The sequence below is a fragment of the Neomonachus schauinslandi genome, chromosome X (assembly GCF_002201575.2).
Source record: "Neomonachus schauinslandi chromosome X, ASM220157v2, whole genome shotgun sequence".
Taxonomy (NCBI): Eukaryota; Metazoa; Chordata; class Mammalia; order Carnivora; family Phocidae; genus Neomonachus; species Neomonachus schauinslandi.
The window spans coordinates 26,918,496-26,944,337 of record NC_058419.1 but is presented as its reverse complement, the minus strand read 5'-3'; the positions used below and the strand labels follow the sequence as shown (position 1 = coordinate 26,944,337).

General features: G+C 36.6%; 1 protein-coding gene across 2 annotated transcripts in view; it reads right to left on the bottom strand.

Moving 5' to 3' along the window:
- THOC2 (THO complex 2) overlaps window positions 1–25,842 on the bottom strand; it is a 115,809-nt gene that overhangs the window by 37,649 nt on the left and 52,318 nt on the right. For both annotated transcript variants that reach the window (XM_044911959.1, XM_021686666.1), the window contains exons 9-15: window positions 20,818–20,910; window positions 17,807–17,962; window positions 17,040–17,212; window positions 15,599–15,794; window positions 3,759–3,800; window positions 3,203–3,333; window positions 3,007–3,108 (exon numbers count right to left, since the gene is read on the bottom strand). In XM_044911959.1, coding sequence (XP_044767894.1) covers window positions 3,007–3,108; window positions 3,203–3,333; window positions 3,759–3,800; window positions 15,599–15,794; window positions 17,040–17,212; window positions 17,807–17,962; window positions 20,818–20,910 — 893 coding nt within the window. The remainder of the gene's footprint in view (window positions 1–3,006; window positions 3,109–3,202; window positions 3,334–3,758; window positions 3,801–15,598; window positions 15,795–17,039; window positions 17,213–17,806; window positions 17,963–20,817; window positions 20,911–25,842) is intronic.

Below are 25,842 nucleotides of genomic sequence, written 5' to 3'. Positions count from 1 at the left end.
CATTTGCACAAAACAGCAGAGTTAGCCTATCCCTTCCTACCTTAAATTCTGTGCTTGCTCTTCCTTCCTTCCTAACAAATGTCCTTTGTGGCTTTATTTTCCAGAATAGGGCAACTTTTGTCTGCATTAAAAACCTGTTCAGGCAGATATCCCTTCTCCTCAATGATTTTTTTTTTAAAGATTTTATTTATTTATTTGACAGAGAGAGACACAGCAAGAGAGGGAACACAAGCAGGGGGAGTGGGAGAGGGAGAAGCAGGCTTCCCGCGGAGCAGGGAGCCCAATGTGGGGCTTGATCCCAGGACCCTGGGATCATGACCTGAGCCGAAGGCAGACACTTAACGACTGAGCCACCCAGGCGCCCCTCCTCAATGATTTTTTTAATGGCATCTGGGAACTCATCTACTTTCTGCCTCTTGGTCAGCATAAACTCTTTCTCCTGTCATCTTGACATTTTTTAAGCCAAACCTCTCTAAAATTATCAAACCATCCTTTGCTGGCCTTAAATTCTCCAGCTTCTGATCCTTCACTTTCTTTTTGCTTTAAGCTGTCATATAATGACTTGGCATTTTCTCAAATTACATTAGAATCAATAGATATTTCATTCTTAAAGCAATCCCGCACCCACATAAAAGCTGCATTTTCAATACAAGATAAAAAGGTATTTCACAAAAAGTACAAAGTTTTCACATCTGCTGGTATAGCTGCAACAATGACCTTATTGAATTTCCTTTAAAAAAAAAAAAAAAACAGTCCTCACACTGGATTCATTTATCTTGAAATGGTGGATACCTGCAGCTACAGATCTCGAGCTATGGTACATATGAAGCAATTCAACTTTTTCTTGTAATGTCATGACTTTTCTCTGCTTGGGAGCACTTCTGGCAGCACTAGAAGTACTTCGTATGGGCCCCAGGGTGTTATGCAAGGCTTACGGTATCGCAATAAACACAAAAAATACTTAAGAACCATGAGAGATCACTTTTTACTGCAATACACAATTTACTGGAAAGATGAACTGCTCACGCAGAGATGATCATCATCACACAGTGTTTTAAGCGGATACTCGCAACACTTGAGCTCACTGCGTAGCAACGGGGTGGCTACGAAATTATTACAGTAGTACAGTAAGTATTACAGGTACTTTTATGCAGTTATGACTTAATATTAAATCTTTACATTTGTTTACATCTCTCTTGACTACGAATAGCACGTTGTACAGTCTGTAAGTGTGCATGTAGGTTAAGTTCTGGTAAATTTTAACTTTTTAGAATAGATTGGTGTATATTTTATCGTAGCAAATGATAAACTAGACTAGTATCTACATATATTTTATGCATTCATGACATACCTTTTTCCTGATTTTTTTCAGTATTTCTAGGTTATGTCATCTGTAAGTTTCTTCAAATTTGTTCCAAATCTCCAAAAAATTTTCCAATACTTTTTTTTTTTAAGATTTTATTTATTTGACAGAGAGAGACACAGCGAGAGAGGGAACATAAGCAGGGGGAGTGGGAGAGGGAGAAGCAGGCTTCCCACTGAGCAGGGAGCCCAATGCAGGGCTCAATCCCAGGACCCTGGGATCATGACCTGAGCTGAAGGCAGATGCTTAACGACTGAGCCACCCAGGCGCCCCTCCAATACATTTATTGAAAAAAATCCGCATATAAGTGAATCCGCATAGTTCAAACCCATGTTTGTTCAAGAGTCAACTGTATTATTAAATAATCCATATAAAGCACTTAGTTCAGGGCCTGGCACATATAAATATTAATGGCTCCATAAATATTAGCTGTTGTTGTTAAGCTAGAAACTACCTGTGGAATTCTTAAGACCGGAACTCTTTTGGAATGACCAATTCTAGTATCACCTCCTTCCATGCCTTCCCCAACTTCCACGGGGTGAAATAACTCACTCTCTTCTCTATCCTCCCAAAGAACATTTTATATACACTGTATAACAGCAACTATTAAACCAAATTGTGATTGTGTACACACCTGTTTCCCCAATAGACTGTGGCCAGGGACAATATCACTGGGAAGACAGTAACATTGCATACTGTTAAATCTAGTTAAACTAGAGAATGAACTATTTTAATTAGAATAACCATACCACTGCACAAACATAAAAGAAACAACAATCAATAGCCTTGCTGAAAACACTTGTAATATAGCAGTGTATTTAGCATATAAACCAACTTTAATCTGAAGTATACAATTTTCATAATTAAATTTCAGTTTACCAAGAAGTAAAATAACATCACTCTTATGTTTTTAATAACATGAAAATAAAGCACAAAAATGAATAGAAATTTTTCAACAGTTGACTCAAGGACGTAGTTCTACATAATTCCATTAGATCTTCCAAAAAAGAAAAAATATATTTTTTTAAAGATCTTATTTATTTGAGAAAGAGAGAGAGAGAGAGAGAGAAAGCACACATGCAAGCAGGGGAAGGGGCAGAGGGAAAGGGAAAGGCAGAGAATCCCAAGCAGATTCTGTATTGAGCGCAGAGCCCAATGCAGGGCAGGATCCACAACCCATGAGATCACAAACTGAGCCAAAACCAAGAGTCAGAAGCTTAACTGACTGAGCCACCCGGGCACCCCAAGAAAAATCTTTATTATAATAACTTTCGGCAGAGGAAATTTCAAGAACTTTGACCACCTTTTATAATGCATTAAATGTATTATGCAAATTGAGCAAAGGCCAGAGTAGACTGTCCTTTAAAAAAAACTCACCTATAATATGATGCATTAAAGAGGATTATTAGATTCTACAGCTATGCAAACATGACAACTACAAAAACTAACTTGGTAGTCAAAATGAGCTAAAAAGCACAAAAATTGATAGTCATTCTATCTGCAGTATATAACTGACTATACCATTAAGCAAATACTCCTGGGCTTCCTCAGAACTGAGGCTCAGACATAAGTTGGCTGGAACAAAGTAAATTAGATCCAGATATACTTTAGGTTAATATGAAGAAAAATAAATTAAAACTTACTTCATGATATATTTGGCTCTGTCTATTGTTTGGGCTTTAACTTTTACTAAAAGTGGGTGACTGTTATAAGTTTCATTCTTCCACTGGCCATACAGACGATATCTTAAAAAACGAGATGAAGAATTAGGAAAAGTTAAACACTTAGAGGTTAATGACTAGAATAGTAGTTAAAAATACAAAAATATTACGTATTTACCTATGCTGATATGGAAATGTTTTAAACATTCCCCATAGTTCCTCAGACATACAAGCATTGCAGTCCATCAAAGAAAGAGATGGAAGAAGTACCTGGTCAGTAATGCTAAGTAAACAGCTAAGGATAACTTCCTAAGAAGAAGGAAGGAAAAAATTATTTTAGTAAAAGGTCCATATTAACCCCCCCCCCCAAAATAAATTTATGTCAGCCTTGGAAAAACTGCCATTCCTTGACCTCATACCACACCACATCTAATTTCCCACATTATCACTGCCCTTTTCACAGTGGATATTTGTGCTTCTCCATCTAAGGAAGCAATGAGGTGAGGTAAGGAAAGGGGTAGCAAGAGAATGAGGGATTCTTATTATCCCTCTTCCTTTCTCAACATGGTAATCCTCAAAAACAGGAGTTGTCAATCTTAAAAGATATGTCAAAAGCTATACTAAGCATGTAGAGTACAAAATATTCACAAAGGTGATTAAAACTTGTTCACAGTAAAATTTACAGTATGCCGTAATAGACCAATCAGACACATCGGATTTTTCTAGTATCTTACCGTTTTCTCTTTATCTTCTTGTTTGCTTCCATCAGACTGAAACTAAAATTAAAAAAAACTATAAATAAAATGCAAAAAGGTTAAGATTATGATGTCACAATTTAGCATCTAATTTGAAAAAAATTAACTTGTACACGGTTGTGAATTATTTCCTTACTTTTTAAACAAGTGTAGATTTTAAATATAGCCAGTATTACCAACTAACATTTTTAAATTTCACCTATATTTCTAACTTCCAAATCATTTGTAACATTCATGAATTTTAAATGTCAATTTTATAAGCCAATTCTTTTCTTAACCTCATTATCACAAACCAAAGCATCCTGAAATTGATCTAAGTATTTATTATAAGATTGTATCCAGCACAATTTAGTTATAATGCATTTGCATTTTTCCATCCAGAAGTTCTGATTTTCTGCTACAGAATTAGTAAAATCTAAGACTAAAGCAATAACACAAAAAAATTAAACCCAAAGAAATTTAAACTATGTTTTAATTCACCATTACTTAAACTCTCAATGAGAAATAAGCCTAAAATATTAGTAAAACATTACTGACAAAGACCAAACCACTGCCTAAGTTGGACTGAATGAAAAAACCTGGGTCGTTTTGTATCAGTGATTTGCAGATGGACCGCTGAAGTGCCATGTTTGATGCTGATGCTGTCCATTCACTCAAAATGAAACAGTACTTGTGTGTGTGTGTATATAGGCAGGTGGAGAGTTAGAAGAGTGTACAAAGGCCAAAAGGACAATTGAAGCACTGATAGCCAAGGATAATCTGGATTTCTGGGAAGGATTTAACTCAGTACCAAGTGACAGAAGGGGAAAACGCTAACATGCAGCTAACAAGCTTATTATTTTCCTGGCAGAAATAGGTATTTTGTGCATGCATGTTTTTATACTTGAGTAATTTAATGGTACTACAGAGAAGTCTGACTGCTGCACAACATTTTCACATAAGACTAATTCTGGGACTGCCATGTCACCTTGATGGGAAAACACAAACAATTCCCCTCTTTTTTTTTTTTTAATCAGCAGTTTAAAAAGATACGGTTTGCTTTCACAGAAACAACTGTTAAGTCAACATATATCCTGGTCAGCAAATAAGGGTCAGGTTATGAAGGAATGGCCTGGCAGAAAACAAAGTAGATAGCTGCTTTTGTTTTGTTTGGTTGTTGGGGGGGGGGGGGGGGGGTAATTCTGGTGGCATATTAGGAAGAACTAGATTTACAGTATATTACGTTGGGGATAAAGGCAGTTAAGCTACTCCTTTTCTAGTATACTATGACTCTAATAAAGCTACACAGAGTTTTCTCCATAGAAATAAAACATTTTCTTACCTACTAAGCTGTCCTAATTCCTTTACTAAATACTTAAGTTTGTAATGTCTATATGTCAATTCTCTAGATTTCATAACCAGGAAAATTTGAAAAAGAAATATGGTCTGTCAAATAAATAAATAAAATCTTTAAAAAAAAAGAAGAAGAAATATGGAAAGCAAATGAAACTACCTGGAAGAGCAGTAAGAAACATTTCTATCAAAGGCTAACTATAACAAAGATGAACAAAGATGAACAAAAATGGTAAAGGTACATGCAAGTAAAAGAATTTTCTTTTCTTTGGTAAGAATATAAAGACACATTCCAGTCCCTTGATGCTTTTTCTTTTAATTTGCTTTTTAATTTAGAATAAATATAAAACTCTCCATTCCCATAGTACAACACTAAAATTTTATTGAATGGCCAGTCAGGAAGAAATGGAAGAAAAGAGGGGGAGGAAGAAAATACGTCCACTTCATGCATTCATTTACTATGTGCCAGACACTGGGAATTCAAAGATGAACAGAACAGAGTTCCTATCTCTGAGGAAGTGACAAAGACAATTCCTATCCTTGAGGATCTCTTGAAGATCAAAACTACGCTTGCCAATGTACTATTAGGAACTGAATTTTTTTAAGTCTGAATAAAATCAAGCATTCATAATTATGCCTAGACAAACCATCAGCTATAAATGGCCCCAAGCAGTTTCCATTCTTGCCCTATAATGAGGGAGCAGATGACAGGGATGCATAAAAGAATTGGGCACAAAAAGAATGTAGGTCCACCAAGAGGGGGCTTCTGGAGAGTCAAGAAATAAAGCTTGGGAAAAAGTTGTAGATTTAACTAGATAAATTATTACTGATGTCCTACTTTTAGTATCTCTAACCCATGAATATTTGAAATGCTACTTTATATTTTATTTCAAAAAAGAAGAAAAAAGAAAAATATACTTAAGACTTGTGACTAGATTTGAACCTGAAGCTACATCTAAGTAAATTATGGCACTATTTTCACCTTCCTTATTTTTCTCATTCTTAATTAACTACCATTTATTGAGTACTCACTATGTGCTATACAGTAGGCTAAGAATTTCACATTTAGGTCTTAAAACTATAAGGCAAAAAATTTTTTTAAAGATTTTATTTATTTATTTGAGAGAGAAAGAACACATGAGCAGGGAGGAGGGGTAGAGGGAGAGGGAGAAGCAGGCTCCCTGCTGAGCAGGGAGCCCAATGTGGGATTCCATCCCAGGACCCTGGGATCATGACCTGAGCTGAAGGCAGCCACTTAACTGACTGAGCCACCCAGGTGCCCAAGGAAAATCTTTTTGCTAGAAAGGATCCAACTAAGACCCACCAAAATAACTTAGAAATAAGAAAATACAACCTATAAGTTAAAAGTTACAAGGCCATGAGTTTACCGAGCCTAAAGAAGAGATAAATGAATTGCCTTTCAATGCTTTGGTTCAAAGCTTTGTTTTTATCTTTTAATCAGAAACTCTTAAAATTTTAAAAACACTTAGAAACAATCAGTAATATTGCTACTACATCATTTCTGAAAACAGAGATACTAAATGAAAAAGTACTATCTTCCAACACATTTCATTCTTAATCAATACAAATCTGTACCAAAGAATTAATAATATGATCACCTATACACAGGATGACCATTATGTGCTGGTTCTCGCTTTTTATCCCAGTGTAGGTAATAGCACAACCTTTCCATCTTGAATATCCTGGTTTAGACAATAAAGCACATGGTCTCCCTCCTACCACATGATTAGCATTCAAACTGCAGTAAATGGACTTGAGGGAGTGGTTTAAACATTAAGATAATAGCAAACTAGACAAAATGCTAAATAGCCAAACTTGGTTTCATAAAATTCACCACCCAAAAGTAATTACTTCGGTTAAAACGTTGATTATGGGGCACCTGGGTGGCTCAGTCGTTAAGTGTCTGCTTTCGGCTCAGGTCATGATCCCAGGGTCCTGGGATGGAGCCGCGCATCCAGCTCCCTGCTCAGCGGGAAGCCTGCTTCTCTCTCTCCCACTCCCCCTGCTTGTGTTCCCTCTCTTGCTGTCTCTCTCTCTGTCAAATAAATAAATAATAAAAATCTTTAAAAAAAAAAAAAGTTGATTATGATATGAAACTGTGCTGTTTTACACAAGCATAGTTCTAACAAGCTGTGTGTAAAAATGGGTATTTTCAGTGCACTTAATGAATATGAATATGTGATTTATTTAAATGAATTCTCTTTATAAATGGAGTTCATAATAGAAGTCTTTTGTAAAACAAAAAATTGCCCTGTAAATCTATCTTTAGGGAAAATTAAGGTTTTCAAATGGAATTCATTTAAAGGGATATGCCCCTGTGTTTTACTTTACATTCCCCCAAAATCAGACCCTATTCAAGTACAGGCATAATTTACTCGGGAAGTAACCCTAGTAGGAAATTATTCCTGTGGGTTAACTGGAGCTTAATCCCACTGGGAACTCTGAGGGTCTGTGTAGAAATACAACTCAGGATTATCCCATCTCAAGGCATGGTAGTTACACACTAACTCCTATCATTTCACTGGTTGAGAGCTGGGGAGAGGGGGCAAGGTGAGTTAGTTCTCCAGCAGTTCCAGGATACCAATTCCTATCCTACCTATGAAGGCTTCCAGGGCCAGAAAAGCCCTCAGACAACGAGATGCAGGTGCCAATAGTTGAAAATGGGGCAGACACACACCAAAATGATAAGGACCTAGTGCAAAGCGAAAAGAATACAGATGGAATCTAATAGCATCTGCTATGCCCCGCATGGACAAATGGCCAAACCTCCAAGAGATGAAGAGTTTTTCACAAATATTTTTTAATGTTTTACATTCTGAATTTTTTTTTCTGAAACTGAACACTGAGGTCCAATTTCAGAAAACAGTCTTTGAGAGGAGGCACAGGGGTTGAATCAGTTGCTTACAGTGTGTGCACACTAAAAAGTTGACTTTTCTTTCTTGTATAAAATATACTTCTTAAAATTATACTGTTTGTACGTATCTACATTTGCCTATTAACAGACTTAGATGTTTATATGTCTCTCTTAAGTAAAAAGCATAGCTAACGGTAAAAATTAAGATCCTATTTGTAATTTTATTACCTTAACTATGATTCTACATCTTGATTAGAATTGTCACATGAAGATATTCAGTAATAGCTAAGGTGACCTTAGTTCAAACCAATTATTACAGGTGACAATATAAGTACAAATATAAACATCCTAAGAGTTCTTCCCTGCTCGGGCTCGTTAAATAGCAAGAATGATGTAGATTAAATTTGGTCTCCAAATCTAGAGTTCACTTGCTTTGTATGAGACTTACTTATTTTATTTTATTATGTTATGTTAATCACCATACATTACATCATTAGTTTTTGATGTAGTGTTCCAGGATTCATTGTTTACGTATAACACCCAGTGCTCCATTCAGTACGTGCCCTCTTTAATACCCATCACCAGGCTAACCCATCCCCCCAGCCCCCTCCCCTCTAGAACCCTCAGTTTGTTCCTCAGAGTCCATAGTTTCTCATGGTTCGTCTCCCCCTCCGATTTCCCCCCCTTCATTGTATGAGACTTATAATAGCAAAAGTACATAGAGGAGCTGAACCAAACTGAGAGAAAAAAAATCCTCCAATGAGAGCAGCATCTGTCTCTTGGACAATAAGAATAATGCAAGGTTCTGATTCTCTTAAAAATATTCTTGCAAAATTTGTATCTACTTAAAATTGGAAACTGACATGTCTATAGCTATCCCTGACTAGTCCACTCACAAAGCCCCAGCAATAAAAATTTAATTTGATGAAAATTTTGATTTGTTACTAATTTATAACATAAATTTCCACAATGAAGGGGGGGGACATCTGATTACCACCACAATGTAAAGAAGTTAAAGGCATTCCTATATAAAATCAAATCTGCTCTCATGGGGAAATGAAGCTGCTACTTGAAAGTAATATCTATTATTTAAAGACAGAGATAGATTGAAGTATATTAACACTTTAAAACAAATCATCAAAAGTTAGTGTAGTGACAACTTACAAAAGTAAAGCTGTAACTTACTATGTTCTGAAGAATTCATGACAACTTTAACTCTCTAAAGCTGAATGCCTAATTAATGTTAGCATCTAATTAATGTTTAGACATACCTTATTTGATTCTCACTGCAACCCCAGGAACTAGCTAAGGCAAAGGTTATTACCACTCATCTCTGGCACAGAAAAATGACCAGATTAAAGTCACATAACTAGCAAGTAGCTAGCAGCTCATCCTGATGAAACCAGTTAACCTAACAATCAATGTGTAATGCCTTAAAATTACTTTGTTTGGGGGACAGCCTTAAATGAAGACTCTGTGGGCAAGTTAGGTTCTAAAGTCAATGCATACAATGAATATATACTCACAATTACCCTTAAAAGTCCCTTAAATTATCTATAAAGTACACAGACACATTATCTTTCATTTAAGTCCAACACAAGACTGTTTTTTCCCCCTCCAGTATTAGAAGAAATCATTGTTATGGGAACATGAGATGGGAACATGAATTCATGTGAACATGAAACGAAGTAACTGGCTTGCATTTAGGGGCCATGTCACATGAAAACCCATTACTTTAAAAACTAGATTGATGGGTGCCTGGGTGGCTCAGTTGGTTAAGCGACTGCCTTCGGCTCAGGTCATGATCCTGGAGTCCCAGGATCGAGTCCCACATCGGGCTCCTTGCTCAGCAGGGAGTCTGCTTCTCCCTCTGACCCTCCCCCCTCTCATGCTCTCTCTATCTCATTCTCTCAAATAAATAAATAAAATCTTTAAAAAAATAAAAAAATAAAAAAAAACTAGATTGACACTAAATGTGGTAAGAGACCTGAGAAACTGAACCAAACTGAGAGAAAGAAATCCTCCAATTTCGCCCTTACTCCTAGGCATACACACTTGAGTATTTTGATGGAAAAAGTCTGGCCACCTTCACACAAATTAAGCACAAGTAACCTTCAACCAGAAGGAATATTAACTTTGAGCTCTATCTATACAACCAGGGTAGATCTTCAATTTTGAAAAGAAAAACAAAAAAAAACAGTAACATCAAGCCAAAATTCTAAAGTAACTGGTTCATAAAGTAGAACTTTGGAATCAATGGGCTAAGGTAGATTCTGTCCCTAGCAACCCCAATTTTTATTATGAAAAATTTCAAGTTTACATAAAAGTTGAATGGATAGTTCACTATCAATAAACACCTCTTATACCTACTTTATAGATTCAACAATTAACATTTTGCCCTTTTGACTGACCAAAAAAATAGCAGGCATGACATTTCATCTCAAAATAATTCAGTATGCATCTCCTAAAAAGGACATTCTTCCACATTACCACAATATCATTATCACAGCTAGCTATTCCTAATATCATCCAATGCCCAATCTAAGGAATATTCTGACCCTCTGACTCTAGGTTTCTCTAAGCTTCATCTATGAATCAATTTAAAGCACTCTGGCTTTTACCAAGGGCCAATATAAGAAAGAGCCATATAAACAGCCTGCCCAGACAAATGAATTAAGATGACAGAGTGAAGCAGAATTTCTCTCCCCTATCCCTAATGCAATGAAAAATGTATGCCCTGTTGTTTTAACGCTCCAAATTCACCACCAACCAAGCAAGGAAAGAGGAAACTATGCTATTAACTTCAAGGGGACGGGGAGATACACACACACGATTCTGGTACTACAGTGTGGTATGGCTCCTGCCCTTAACCCAATCCCAGAAGTAGTACAGACCAAGGAAGGTAAGTCAACAAAATCCTTTAGGCAATAAGACCTGCAAGGTAAGTGAGTAGACTCAGGAAAACCTCTTGTGAATAGGAGCCCAGCAGGACTCTGGCAAAGGAAGAACCAGCTGCTAAAGTCTACTGTCGTTCACAGGAACTGTGCTTAGATGGCTGAGGGAGTCAAAGCCCAAGGGAGCTGGCATGCCCACATGGTAGAGGATAGGTAATAGTATTTCAGAAGAGAAAGCAGAGGTACTAAATGAGGGCTATACTCAGCCTCACTGAGCTCATTCACTTCCCTTATCACAGACTACAGAAAAGATTGAAAGGAGAACCCAATTATTAGACTGCAGCTTGGGGGGAGGAGGACTGGTCATAAATAAGGTAGGAAAGGTAAGAAGATTCACTCTCACTATATCAGAAAGAAGTTGTGAACAGAGCTATACATATTAAGATGAAAAGAAATGCTGTGGCTACAATGGAAACATAAATAGCATGCCCCCCTGCCAAAAAAAGCATATAGAAGATAAATGAACTCAGTGTGGATGAAAGTAGAACACAAAGGACAGAGGCAGATTCTCCACAAGTATCTACATATAGTCATAGAAAAAAGTCTTAAGGATGAACTTAACAAAACAAGAAAAGCTTGGAGATGAGATACATAGATTGAGATGAACACAGATTGTAGAGATAAACAAAATAACAAAATAACAAAATACCACTAACAGATTTAATTTAAAATAGCAAGGAATTTCAAGAATTGCAAAATTTAGATAACCTGTCATTTCTTCCACTTCAGACACACTACATTTGTATAGGCAGGCGAGCATGATTTTGAGCTTGGCCTCTGAATCCAGATTGCCTGGACTGAAATCTCAGCCCTGCCCCATATTAATGGTGTGACCTGGGACAATTTACTTAACTTAAAGCATAAAAGGTATGGTAAAGATTAAATGAGCTGACTCACATGAAGTACTTAGAATAGGACTTGGCACAGAGTAAGAGCTCAAAATATATTAACTGTCATTATCATAAACAACTTAATCCATTAACATTAGCTGGATGCAAAAAAGCACCAAGGAATTCATCTTTAGTTGTGTAGGTGCTGTCAAAACCATTTAAGTATGTCAGGTGAGCATGTTAAAGCTATGTTCTACAATTAAAGAAAATTAAAGATAGCAAAATCTGTCCATTCACATAGAAATATTCTTTAGAGCTACCCCCTCTTTTAAGGCTGAAATAAAGACCAAAATTGGTTAATATACTAGAACAACAGTTCTCAAAGTTTGGTTTTTGAATCAGTAGCATCAGCATCACCTGGTAACTTGTGAGAAATGCAAACTCTCTTCAGTAGGTTCCACCCCAGACCTACTGAATCAGAAATTCTGAGGATGGGACCCAACAATGTGTTTTAAGATGAGCTCCAGGTGATTCTAACGTATGCTAAAGTTTGAAGATCACTGTACTAGATGGTCCTCTGATATATACCTCAAATTTAAGAAATACACAGAGATAAATGATTACAAATAACTGTAGGCTAGAAGACTATTCTGTTAAGTGACAGCTGGTATAAGTATATAACCAACATTTTCAAAATATGCATAAATTATATACACAAGCAACCCCAAGCTTATAATGAGTTGTTAAAGACATTTAATTATATTATTTGGAACTAAAGTCAAACTCCTCCTTTAGAAACGATCTTACATACCCTAGTTAAATTCCTAGCTAAGCAACAAAAGCCTTTTAAACCTATAAACACAGAACAAATGATCTTTTACAGTTAAATATTTTCATGGGTAAAAAATTAACCAAAATTCTAACTCAGATCGTTGGAAAGATTCACTTTTCCTACCACAACCTTAGCAATGAGAGAAGACAGATTTCTTCCCACACTGTGATCAAAATAAACATTTTCCTCTTCCTTTCTGCCCTTCTACCTCTGCAAAAATAGAGACTGGAGTTAGGGGCAGGCACCAGGCACAACTGTGATAGAACAGAGGTACAGGAGAGCTGTGATGGAGATGGCAGAGGGGAAGGGTGACAACTCTAGCACCTGCGCATCTTGGTAACAATACTATGTTTGTGCATATGCTCATGCATATGTTTATGTATAGGACTTCCACAACTTGGATGTTTGGTCTCCTGCTTACAGGTTTTTAATACTTGCAGCCAAAGAAAGAATTTCAGAACGAGAGATCTGAACATTAAGATGTTCAGTTAAAAAGAACAGCATTAGTGGGTGAAGGTAAGATGAGAAAGAGGCTATTTACACTGTCAAAAAAAGTATCTCCCCACAAGATATATATTAGCAACAAAGGAAAAAAATATTTGTACCCTAGAGAAACCTGGTAGCGCACTACCTTAACTAAGTGATCTATGTTAACATCACCAGTAATGGGACAGATTGACTTCATATGCTTCCCAATATGAGGCACTGGGAAAGACATGACCCTTTTGTTCTTGGAACAGGCACTACTAACATGACTCATCCCTTTCAGACTATAAGAATTAAAATAATGAAACATCATTATACTTCCTTTTTATATATGTTATATAATAAATGATTTGTATAGTAATAAACTACTCAGATTTTTAGTAATATGGTATCAATGTTAATTTATTGATTTGGTAACTGTAGTGGTTTTAAGACTTTATTTATTTATTTGAGAGAGTGAGTGAGAGAGAGAACAAGCAGAGGGGAGGGGCAGAGGGAGAAGCAAACTCCCTGCTGAGCAGGGAGCCCGATGCGGGACTTGATCCCAGGACCCTGGGATCATGCCCTGAGCCGAAGGCAGATGCTTAATTGACTGAGCCACCCAGGTGCCCAGCAGATTTCTTTAGAGTACCTTTACACGATGTAAATTTGTGAGCATTTTAAAAAAAAAGAGGTATTAAAAGCCAAATCAAATACTTCAGGTGTCAAGGGATTAATATACAACAGCTGATAAATTTTCTGTATAGTCACTGTTGTCAAAAATTAAAATTAGATGCAATCACCAAACTCTGGAGAAAACTGTATTTGTGCTTGTAACAATTTGCAGATACTTTTGGCAGCCTTGTTTTTACAAATGAAAATTACGTATTCTTTTCTATTTCAAGACCTTGGGTTAAGCAAAGATCTCTTAGAACACAAAGAGGAAACCATAAAAATACTGCTAAATTGGAATTAATCAAAACTTAAAATTTTGGTTTTCAAAAGACAATTAACATAATGAAAAGGCAAATCAGAGAAATAATAACAAAAGACAACCCAATTAAAATGGGTAGAGATTTGAATAGACATTTCGATATACGATGATTACAAATGGCAAATAAGAACATGAAAAGATGCTCAACATCACCGATCATCAGGGAAACATAAATTAAAAGCACAATAGGTACCACTACACACCCACTAGAATGACTAAAATTTAAGAGTGACAATAACAAGTACTGATGAAGATATGGAACAACTGGAAGTCATATACAGGAATGAAAAATGGTACACACACGTTGGAACAGTTTGGCAAAAAGTTAAACATACACTTACCCATATGGCCCAGCAATCCCATTCCTGGGGAAACAAAAACATATTCCCCCCCCAAAAAAAGACTTGTACAGGAATATTCATAGCAGCTTTATTTATAATAGCCCCCAACTAGAAACAACCCCAATGCCCATCAACTGGAGAATGCATAAACTCTGGTATGTCTATCTAATATTGCTCAGCAATAAAGGAACTACTGACACGTGCAACAACTTGGATGAATCTCAAAAGCATTACACGAGAGAAACCAGACAAAAAAGAGTACATTCTATGCAATTCCATTTATATGAAGTTCTAGAAAAAGCAAAACTATAGTGACAAAAAGCCTACCAGTGGTTGCCAGGAACCAGCAACGAAGGGACAGAATTAAAGGCAAAGGGGCAAGAGGGAACTTTCTGGGGTGATGAAAATATTCTCTATCATGATTGTGGTGGTGAACACACAACTGTATACTTTTGTCAAAACTCATCAAATTGTAAACTTCAAATTGGTGAAGTTTACTGTATGTAAATTATAACTCAAAGCCAATTTTAAAATTTAGTTAATAGCATAAAGGGTTACCCTTAGGGTATTAACTAGAAGGGAGTACAAGGGAACTCTGGGGTAGTGTTCTATTTTTTGATCAGGGCAGGGGATACATGGGTGTTTGGTTTGGAAAAAGTCACTGAGGTGTACAATTATGATTTGTTACTTTCTGTACATTTTATTTCAATAAAAAGTTTACTAGCAAAGAATGCATCCTCAACAGTCTGACTTCATACAAATAATCACAATGATTCAAAATTGCAGTCAAGAAAATAACGGAATAGAAGAAAAGTAAGGGGGAAAGTAAGCTGAGTTGACCACTAAAATTATAAAGGGATTCAAAAAGCAACCACTTGTCCAAAGTACATTTTCCTATGCGGGGGACTTGACTAATTTTCTACGTGTGTGTGTGTGTGTGTGTGTCACGCGCACACACGCATATATGTGGTTAGGACACAATGGACTTGTGTGTGTGTGTGTGTGTCACGTGCACACACGCATATATGTGGTTAGGACACAATGGACTTTCCCCAAACCTTACTCAACATAACCTTTTCTTAAATTAAGTTCACTTTTCTTTTTATTTCTAGAGATATGCATAAGACAAATATACATAGAACATTTTCATTCCAAAATTTAGTTTCCTGCTTAGAAGGAAAAAAAATCTTACTAACCTCTTTCATAAATGATTTGCCTATGCGCACCACTTTTGCAAATAAAATGGGATCATGCGAAAGGTGAGGACCAAGGTAACAGAACATATTGAAGACATCTCTCCTCAAATCTTCAAAGCTCTCTGCTTGTTTTGGTGCCCTCTTATTTTGCAAAGCATTAACAGGTGAACCTTTAGCACCTTTAGGAACGCCAACTCTATAAAAAGAAGCAAAATTTATATGTATACTATACAATACCCCATTTTAAGTTAACACAGTCATATTAATCAGTAAGTAAAGCTTTTCTTGCTCAAATTTGATTTCTATATTTCACTTGTGCCTAACTTTATTAATTAATACCAGATAATTTAGCTGGTAGAAAAAGACAAAAACAATACTCATTTGGAAAAAATCAGAGTTCAGAGAATGTTTCAAATTAATTGCATAAGGAAATCAGAGAAACGCATATTTCAAGTAACATTTAACATACACTGTATGAATTTGGTTTTAGTTAAACTTGGCCAGTATCAGGAATTTGGATATGGGAATGGGGAACAAAGGATGGACCTCAGAGACACTTGAAGATGAAACAGAAAATATGGATATAACAACAGAGATTCAAGTCAATAAACACTTCTCAATGTGGGTTCCACTACCTAGACTGAGTATGGGGTAGGTGGTGGTAGGGAAGGTGAGCAGCATAATGAAAGAGGGTGTCACACTAAAAAGGACAGCATGCCCAGAGTTCTCACCTGCTGAGCAGGTGTCCCGCTGTGGAGTCACAGGGGTCACTCTTTGAGAAGAAGCCTTCATGGTCCACAGCCCAGGTGGCACTAAAGGCAGCAGCCAGCAGCTATGCACGAGTCACAAGGCTGGGGCTTTTGAGGCAGGCTCTGATCTGTGGGGCTGAAGCCAGAGCTGCTGCCAATACTGCTCCTAAGTATCCTGCAAGTAGGCTGAGGGCTAGAGGACTGGTCGACACAATAACTAGGGGTGATGAGAAAGGCTGCACTAGCAATTTCCAGAACAGCAGCCTATATGCCAGAAGAGATAAGGCAAGCAGAGAGGCAATGTCCTCACTCAGAGCCACTCAACCCGGGACAGGAAATTTACACTAAGTAAAAACCTCAGGAATTCTCTGCCCCCCACCAAGAGAGGAGGAAAAGTCAAAAACAGAAGAATGGAGTTTTCACTCTGTGGAGCAAACCCAACCTAGGTATCTAACCTACAGTTTTCCAACTACACTGCAGCACACCTTCTGCATCACCTGGTCTAGACGTTAGGAGACAAGCCACTGATTAATACATATAAAACTGATACACTCTGTGAATAGTTCTTATCTTCTAATAAAACATACTAAAATATTTGCTTGGTTGAAGAAGACAAGATAAATATGTAGATTTTTTACTGTAGTCCTAAGCTATTTCTACCTCAATGATTAGAAAAGCATACTGTAACATACCTTCGGTAGAGAGGCTCAATAGTTATGTGAATGAGCTTGCAAATTGCAAGGGCTATTAGCTTATGTGAAGCTGCATAGTATGGAGGCATCTGATCCATAATGTTCTGCGCATGCTGCCAATCACCAATCTTTAACAAGGCTTCCAACAAACCAAGTTTTTGGTTGTCAGGTGGCTAAAAATGAAAAATTACAGCAAAGATACTCAGAATATAGACACCAATAAATCTCAATGTTTTTTCATTTTAAAAAAATTGAGCTCAATAACCATAATAATGTATGTCAACAGCTGCCACTCGTGGGAAACGCAATGACATTTCCCTGAAGGTACAATCAAGTTTTTTAGCTACTGAAAAAAAACAACAGGATATGCTCTTTCATTTAGCAGACACAGCATGACAGTTTATAGACCTGGAATTAAATTAAGTTCTATTTAATGTCTTACTGTGCCATAGGGAACTAGAATTCATTCATCTTTGAGAATCCCCTTAGGACTTGAGAGACATTAATACACAGAGCACATATATACTTCACTTAGGATACATTTTGAAATTTATGTAAGAAAAAACACGGCAGCCTCTTTTGGGAAGGTGCCAATCAGATTAAAAACAAAACCACCTTTGCAAATCGGTATTCCAAAAACCAGATTTCACCATAATCAAAATTAATAAGTTATTCTCCCATAAGTTGATTAACTATTACAAGTTATATTTCCTAATTCTAAATCCAGAAGACAATGTTAATTTTACAAAAAGGAACCATATATATACCTTCTCTACTTTCTCCTCTTCTTTTTCCTTTTCTTTCTCTCGTTCATCAATTTTTTCAGAAGACAATACAACCATCGTAAGTTTTCTAACAATTTGCTTAGCTTCCACAATTTCTCGTTTGTGTTCATCCATAATGCAATTATCAGCTGGAAGAAGCTAAAAATGGTTCATTAAAGTTTCATAAAACAGCTAATACTATTTGCACATATAAAAAGCAAACACTATCTACTCTGAATTGATAAAATTGTAAATAAGGTCTAGCCTATTAACGACCATGATTTGCCTTCAAAATAAGTTTCTCTCCATTATTTTCTTATAATCTAACAGGGTTAAGTATCTGAAATTTGTACACCTTTTAAAATCAGGTAGCAGTTCAAAGTTTCATGTCTTCTTTCTGTTAGAGGTCCTACATTAATACAATACTAGAACAGTGATGCTTACCATTGAATTTATTAGATTACCCAAGAAAATGTATAACTGTTCCATTAAAAATATCACAGATTTCCCCTTTAAAGGTCAAACTCCAAATTAAATAAAGTACTGCATATGGATCCAATTTGGGAGACATGAGCTACTGAATTACATGAAGGGGTAAATTTAATTCCTCTAGATGAAAAATCTCAAGTAGAAAAATTATGAGCAACTTGACATCTCACTTTTCATTTTCTAATACCTATTTGATGACTTAAGTCACAAACTAGTTTCTAGCTTATTACAAAAGAGAAAGTAATATGTGTACAGTCAACCCTCCATTATGAAAAAGGACCAAATATCTCCAGTACAGCCATCTTGTATGAGTGGAAGAAGGTTAATGTAGATATTTCATAAAATAAATTTAAAAAACCCAGACACAAGGAAAAATATAGCCAACAAACCATAATAGTTTCTGCTAAGCACTATGGTAGGCTATGAAAGAAGTGTTCCTGCCCCCAGAAATACATAATCTACTTCAGTAACTAAGTCTAATGCAAAGTAAATAATCACTAAACAATAAAATGAAACATAGTAAAATATTAAACTACATATTGTACGCTTCATCCCATTAGTCAAAAATGGGGGCAGGAGAAAAGTCACTAGGGACTGATGGCAAGGAGTAAGCAAGACTTTTTCTCATTCTTCCTGCTCTCCAATGGCCAGCGAACCCATTTTTATTGCTTTACTTATGTACCTGCCAAAGGTCCTCATCTTTTACCTAGATTAATGCAACTGCCTCTAAAAAATCTCCCATTATAATGAATAAACTATAAGTTTCTTCTTTTTTTTATTATTTTAAGTAATCTCTTCACCCAACGTGGGACTCAAACTCACATCCTGGAGATCAAGAGTCGCACACTCTACCAACTGAGCCAGCCAGGCACCCCTGTAAGTTTCTTTTATAGTTCCTCTCAATTCTAGTTTTGTGTATTTTGAGAATATGTAATTAGGTGCATATAAAGTTACAAATGTTTTATCTTCCTGTGAACACAACTTTATTTACTATGAAGTGACTATCATTTTTTGCCAAAAAAGTCCATTTTGTCTAACAATAATAATTTCCCTGGTATATTTTTCCCTCTTTTACTTTCAACCTTCCTTTGTCCTTAGGTTTTGGAAGTCTCATGTGAAAAATAAACAATAAACTGGTTTTTAATCCCATCTGAAAATCTTTGATAACTTAACAGGAACACTTAGGCCGCTTGCATTTATTGTTAAACATTTCAGTAATAAATCTATCATCATCTATCATCTTTCCATTTGTCCTACCAGTCTGTACTTACCTATAAACTCATACCTGTCTTTGAATTCCCCCTTTTCTGACCAATTTTCCATGTTCTCAGTTTGTAACATCACTTTTCTACTTTAAACCTTGAATGGCTCTCTACTCCCAACAAGAAAAAATTAAAACTCCTTACTATGGCACTTAAGGCCCTGCAATGTTTAGCCCCAATCTACTTCTCCATCTTCATCACCCCACATACTAGCCTAGGCTCCAACCACTCTGAGCTTCTTGATGTTCCCCTAAGGCGATAATGAAGCCCCTTCAATCCTCTTGCCTTTATACTCAGTTAATTCTACCTACAAAACTTCCCACCTTTAAAGCCAGGCCATTACCATCTCATCTACCAACATCTCAGTTCAACATCACTAGTTTGAAAAAGCCTTCCAAAATCCCCCCCCAGACAGACATGGTCACTATCTAAGATATTCTGAGTCCCTACAGCACTTTGTGAATACCTCCAATAGAGTAGTTACTATATAATGCAAAAATGTTTTCTCCGTTGCTAAACTATGGCTGCTTCCAAGGTAGAGACTAAGTTTTATTCAACTCTGTAACCATAGTACATGAGAGAAAAAGTGATTTCAAAGACAATGAAGATGGTATCAGCTTTGGACAGGTTTGTTTTAAGTCCATAGATGTCCAAATGTACAACCAAATAAAACAAGAATTCCTATACTACAAACCTAGTTTTTTCAAACTGACAGGCTAAACTGTTGCTAAACTGGAGGTCATCAATCACAATCACATATACACTCTTCTAGATCCTGGATCCAACAATAAAAGCACAATACTAGTCATTTACTACCCAGTAAAAACACAAGAAAAGCCTTAAAAAAATATACAGACTTGCCCCATTCATCTTGAATGCCTAAAATTAACATTTTGGGGAGAAGGAAAAAGTATCTAGGTAATCCCATATTTCTGATAATTTGCATATAAGAGAAGTCTAAAACCACATTGGTTAGAACTTGGCCTCTCTCCCCATGAGATATACCTTGCTGACAATTAAAAACTTTAACTTCATATCCAACCTCAAACTCTGTAAGAGTGACAGAGGGTATTTAATTTCCATAGTTTGTCAAAGAATTAAATTCATTTACTTCATAAAGTAAACACAAAGCAATAATGCATTAGGGCTTCAAAAATTAAAACTTGAGAGCCTGACCAACCTTGAAGTGCTATATGGCTGCCTACTCCTCTTCCCACCCCTGGGATGCACAACCAAATATTCTTAGCAGCCCACTTGACTTACATGTACATAAAGATCATCTAAATCAATAAGATTAAACTGTAGAAGTACTGCTGCAACTCTGTATAAAGATGAAGGAGTCTCTCCATTTGGTTCCTTGAAAAACAAAAAAAGTTTCTATTTAGTGCATAAAGTAAAACTAAAATCATATCCTTTACCTACCAATAATCAAGAACAATTACATCAAATAACTAGATCAACAATAAGCTTCATTGCTCTTCCTGATCATACATGACATCTGAACTGAGGACAAAGATAATTAGGTCAACATCCCTTTTCACACTGGAACATTTTCTGATGAACACAAAGGTTTCAAAAATGGACACATTTTACAGTGCATGCTAATATTTCAACAAAATCTGAAAATCAAATAGAATAAGTGAGATTTTATACTGCATAATACTTAGTTTTGGGTTTTATTTGTATGTGTGTTTTCTTAACTAGCTTTTTCAAGTAGTTCTCAATGGAGATGCAGACAAGAGTGACAAATTTGGAAGTGCTAAACTATCTGTGTCTACTTTATACTTTTCTCCCTATTCTTTTACTTCTTGGGTTTTGTGCTAAATATATCTGCTTGTCAACTGATTTCCCCCTTCAAAATGGGTGTCTATACATATTACACATGGATAAATCAACATTTTAAAATACAGAATGGCCAATTCCAGTGAACCCTTCACAGAAACAGAAGGATCTTTGAATCAAGACTTTTCCTCTAATTTTTAAACTGCTTGGGATCAGCTGAATGGAAGACTGAAGTCATGACAACTGGCAATTACTAAATGGCCAAATGCAAATAAAAAGCAAACAGTGACAATACATTATGTTCCACTCCTACTCAACACTGGAAACAAGATCTTTGTAAGGTTCCCCACAATTGTAATAGGTATTATGGATATAACACAGGAAGCTAACCAAACTAATGGATATCCTATAAAGAAGGCATTGTTCACTGTATTTCTTAAGACAGGTTAAGTCGGGCGCCTGGGTGGCTCAGTTGGTTGAGCGACTGCCTTCGGCTCAGGTCATGATCCTGGAGTCCCAGGATCGAGTCCCGCATCGGGCTCCCTGCTCGGCGGGGAGTCTGCTTCTCCCTCTGACCCTCCTCCCTCTCATGCTGTCTCTCATTCTCTCTCTCTCAGATAAATAAATAAAGACAGGTTAAGTCTTCCATTTCACAATAGTTTAATTCTAAATGTATATAAATGGTCATTTAGTAACAAAACATTTTCCTATAAAAACAAATGGTGGTCAAGGTCTCAGAGCAAACCCACAAAAGCTTATTATCTGACTTGAATCCACCAGGCACACGCTCATTATTCCCATTATCTCTGTCACAATGAGTCCACCACAAGAAGCCCTTGACTCCCAGGCCAAACATCAACTCCCATACTCTGATCTTCATATTGCTCTGTACAATCCGTTCTGTCCTAACCCACCTTTCTGCATTCTTAAAAAAGTTCCATTGACTCCTCCGGAATTCATAATCCATCCTCAGCAAAACCCCCTATCTATCCTGAACTTCTCCTCTAACTGTTCCCTTCACTTTCTTGCTCAAACAGAGTCTAAGACTCCCTAGGAACACCACTCTCACTGTAACCCAGTCAAGTGGTGGCTCTTTTCCCCAGACCCCTCACACTACTAGGCCTGGAGGTGGGGTATGAGTCATCTTTGCTTTTTATAGTTTTCAGACTATTCTCCCTCCACCCTCCCCTAAAGCCCACCCAGCTTTGAATTTCCAATCACTCATTATCCCTCACTATTGCTGTGATCTAGTTTCATTCCATTGTGGTCAAAGAAAATATTTTGTAGGATTTCAATGTTTTAAATTTATTGAGACATGTTTTGTGGTCAAAGATAGGGTCTATCCCGGAGAACGTCCCATGCACACTTGAGAAGAATACGTAATCTACTGTTGCTAGCTAGGTACTGTTCTATATATGTCTGTTAAGTCTAATTAGTTTATAGTGGCTGTTCAAGTCCTCTATTTCCTTTTGTCTAGTTGTTCTATCCGTTAATGAGAGTGGGGTATGGAAATGTCCAACAATTATTGCAAAACTATTTCTCCTTACAATCCTGTTAATGTATGCTTTGTATATTTTGAGGCTCTATTTGGTGCAAATGTGTTTATAACTGTTTTATCTTCTTTGTGGGCTGACCCTTTTATCAATATATAATGTCCTTTGCTGTCTATTGTAAAAATTTTTCTCTTAAAGTCTATTTTGTCTGATATTAGAATAGCCACCCCAGCTCTCTCTCATGGATACTATTCGCATAGGATTTTCCACTTTGAACATATTTCTATCTTTGGATCTAAAAGTGAGTTGCTTATAGACAGCATATAGTTGAATCATGTTTTATACATTCTGCCAAACTGCCTTTTGATTACAAATTTTAATCCATTTACATTTAAAGTAATAACTGACAAGGAAGGACTTCTGCCATTTTTCTATTTGTTTTCTACAGATCATATATATATATATATATATATATATATAGTTGTTGTTCCTCATTTCTTCCATTAGTGCCTTCTTTTGTGTTTGATTTTTTTTTGGTACCCTTTTGATTCGCTTCTTTCCTTTTCTATTTTTTTAGTTATTTTCCTAGTGGTTACCTTGGGTATTGCAAGTGGTATTTTAAACATAATAATCTAGTTTGAACTAATACCAATTTAGCTTCAATAGTATACAAAAACTCTATACCTATACACCTCAATCCCTCCCCCTTTTATATTGTTACATTGTTTGCCAATTAGATTTATAATTATTGTTTTATTACTTTGTCTTTTAAATCTTGTAAGAAAAAAGGAACTACAAACCAAAAAAATACAGTAATGTTGGCTTTTATATTTACCTATGTAGTTAGCTTTACCAGTGTTCTTTATTTCTTCATACGGCTTCAAGTTATTGTCTAGTGTCCTTTCATTTCAGCCCAAAGGACTCTCTTTAGCATTTCTTGTTCTTTTAAGGTCTACTAGCGACAAATTCCCCCAACTTTTGTTTATCTTGGAATGTCATAAACTACCATTTTTGAAGGATAGTTTTACTAGATACAGAATTCTTTGAGTTTTGTTCTTTCAGCACTTTATGCCATCCTACTGCCTTCTGAAGAGAAATCATCTGTTAATCTTATTGAGGATCTTTTGTATGCAATGGGTCACATCTGTTTTGCTTTCAAAATTCTTTGTCTTTCAACAATCTGAGTATAATGTGTCTTGGTGTGGCTCTCTTTGAGTTTATCCACTTAGTGTTTGTGGAGCTTCTTAGATGTGTAGATCTGTATCTTTCATCAAATTTGGGAAGTTTTCAACCATTTTTTTTTTCAAACACTACTTCCTGTCCCTTTCTCTCTCTCCTCTGCTTCTGGGAGTCTAATGTACATATTGATATTGGATGGTGTCCTATAGTCTCTTAGACTCTGTTCATTTTTCTTCATTCTTTTCTCTTTCTGCTCCTCATACTGGATAACCTCAACTGGCTCATCAAGTTGGCTGTTTCTTCAGCCTTCTCAAATCTGTTGTTATAACCCTCTAGTGAATTTTTCATTTCAGTTATCACACTTTTTGACTCCAGAATGTTTGGTTCCTTTGTTCATAATTTCTATTCCTTTTTTGATATTCTGCCTGGTCTCCTTTAGCTCTTTGCCCATGGTTTCCTATATAGATCATAAGCATATTTAGGACTGGTGATTTAAATTATCTAATAAGTCCATCACCTGGGCTTGCTCAGGGATAGTTTCTATTTTCTTTTCTTGTGAATGAGCCATACTATGTTTCATTGCATACCTCATTATCTCTTGTTGAAAACTGGATATTTTGAATATTATGTGGCAACTCTGAAAATCAAATTCTGCCCCATCTTTGGAGTTTGTTGATGCTTATTGTGGGTTACTGTTGTTTGCTTGTTTAGTGACATTTTTGTGAAGTCTATATTACTGTCATGTGCGGTCACTGAAATCTGTGTTCTGTCAGCGGAGTGGTTAGTTAATGTTTTGAGTTTTCTTAAAGGCCTGAAGCCAAAAAGAAAAAGAAAAAAAACCACTCTCCCAGTCTTTGCATACTAGCTATGTGTTTGGGCATGCTTCAACACTTGGCCAGGTCATTTACAATTCTGTCTTAAGTCTTCACCTCCTGCTTGTGCAGAGCCTGAAGGCCAGCCAGAAGAAAAAGCCTAGGATCTTCTCAGTCCTTTTCTGAGTAGGTATCCAGTTCTGGGCATAAGCACGGCCTTTTGTTCCAATTCCCTGGTACATGCTATTCCCCCGTATTATCTCCTTATCAACCTTCTTTTTTCCCAGGCTTTCAGTCCCTCTATTGCTCGTCTAACCATTGTCTCTCACTCCAAACTGCTAAAGCCAGTAGTTGTGCCTTAGATTCCTTTTGGCAAAAACCACCCCAGCTCTGGAGATGCTCCTAATCAGGCAAAACAAAAACAGGCCCTTGCACAAGTCCTTCAGGGAACAGAGAGATCGCAACCCACAATTCTTTATGTCCTCTGGCATTAGCAATCTACACTAGGAGTGCAGACTTCTATCTTCAGGGCCATCATCGATCTGGGTGTGAGGCAATTTATGACATCACAGTGCTCTCTTCCCCAAAGCAGCAGCTTCTTTCTTCACCCAGCCTTTCCTTGACTGTTGTAAGTTTTTTACTAAATTCCAGAATTCTGTAAAAGTTGATTGACAGTTTTTGCCAGTTCATTAGTTGCTTTTATGGAGGGACAGAGCTCTGGAGTTCCCTACTCTGCCATTTTCACTCATGTCCTACTGTTGCCACCTATGGACTCCTGGGTCACTGCCCTTCATTTAGCAATGATCTTATAGCTTCTGATTCACTGTCATTCCATCCAACTCTATCCTTTTTTAATTGTTGGAGATTTTCATATATATGTAAGTGATACTTCCATCATGCTGACCTCTTGGCTCCTGGAACTCCTCTCTTCCAAAGATCTTCTCCTCTACCCCATCTGAGCCATTCACTCCATATCCTAAACTTTAATATTACCAATACCTACAACCCCTCCAAAATGTCGA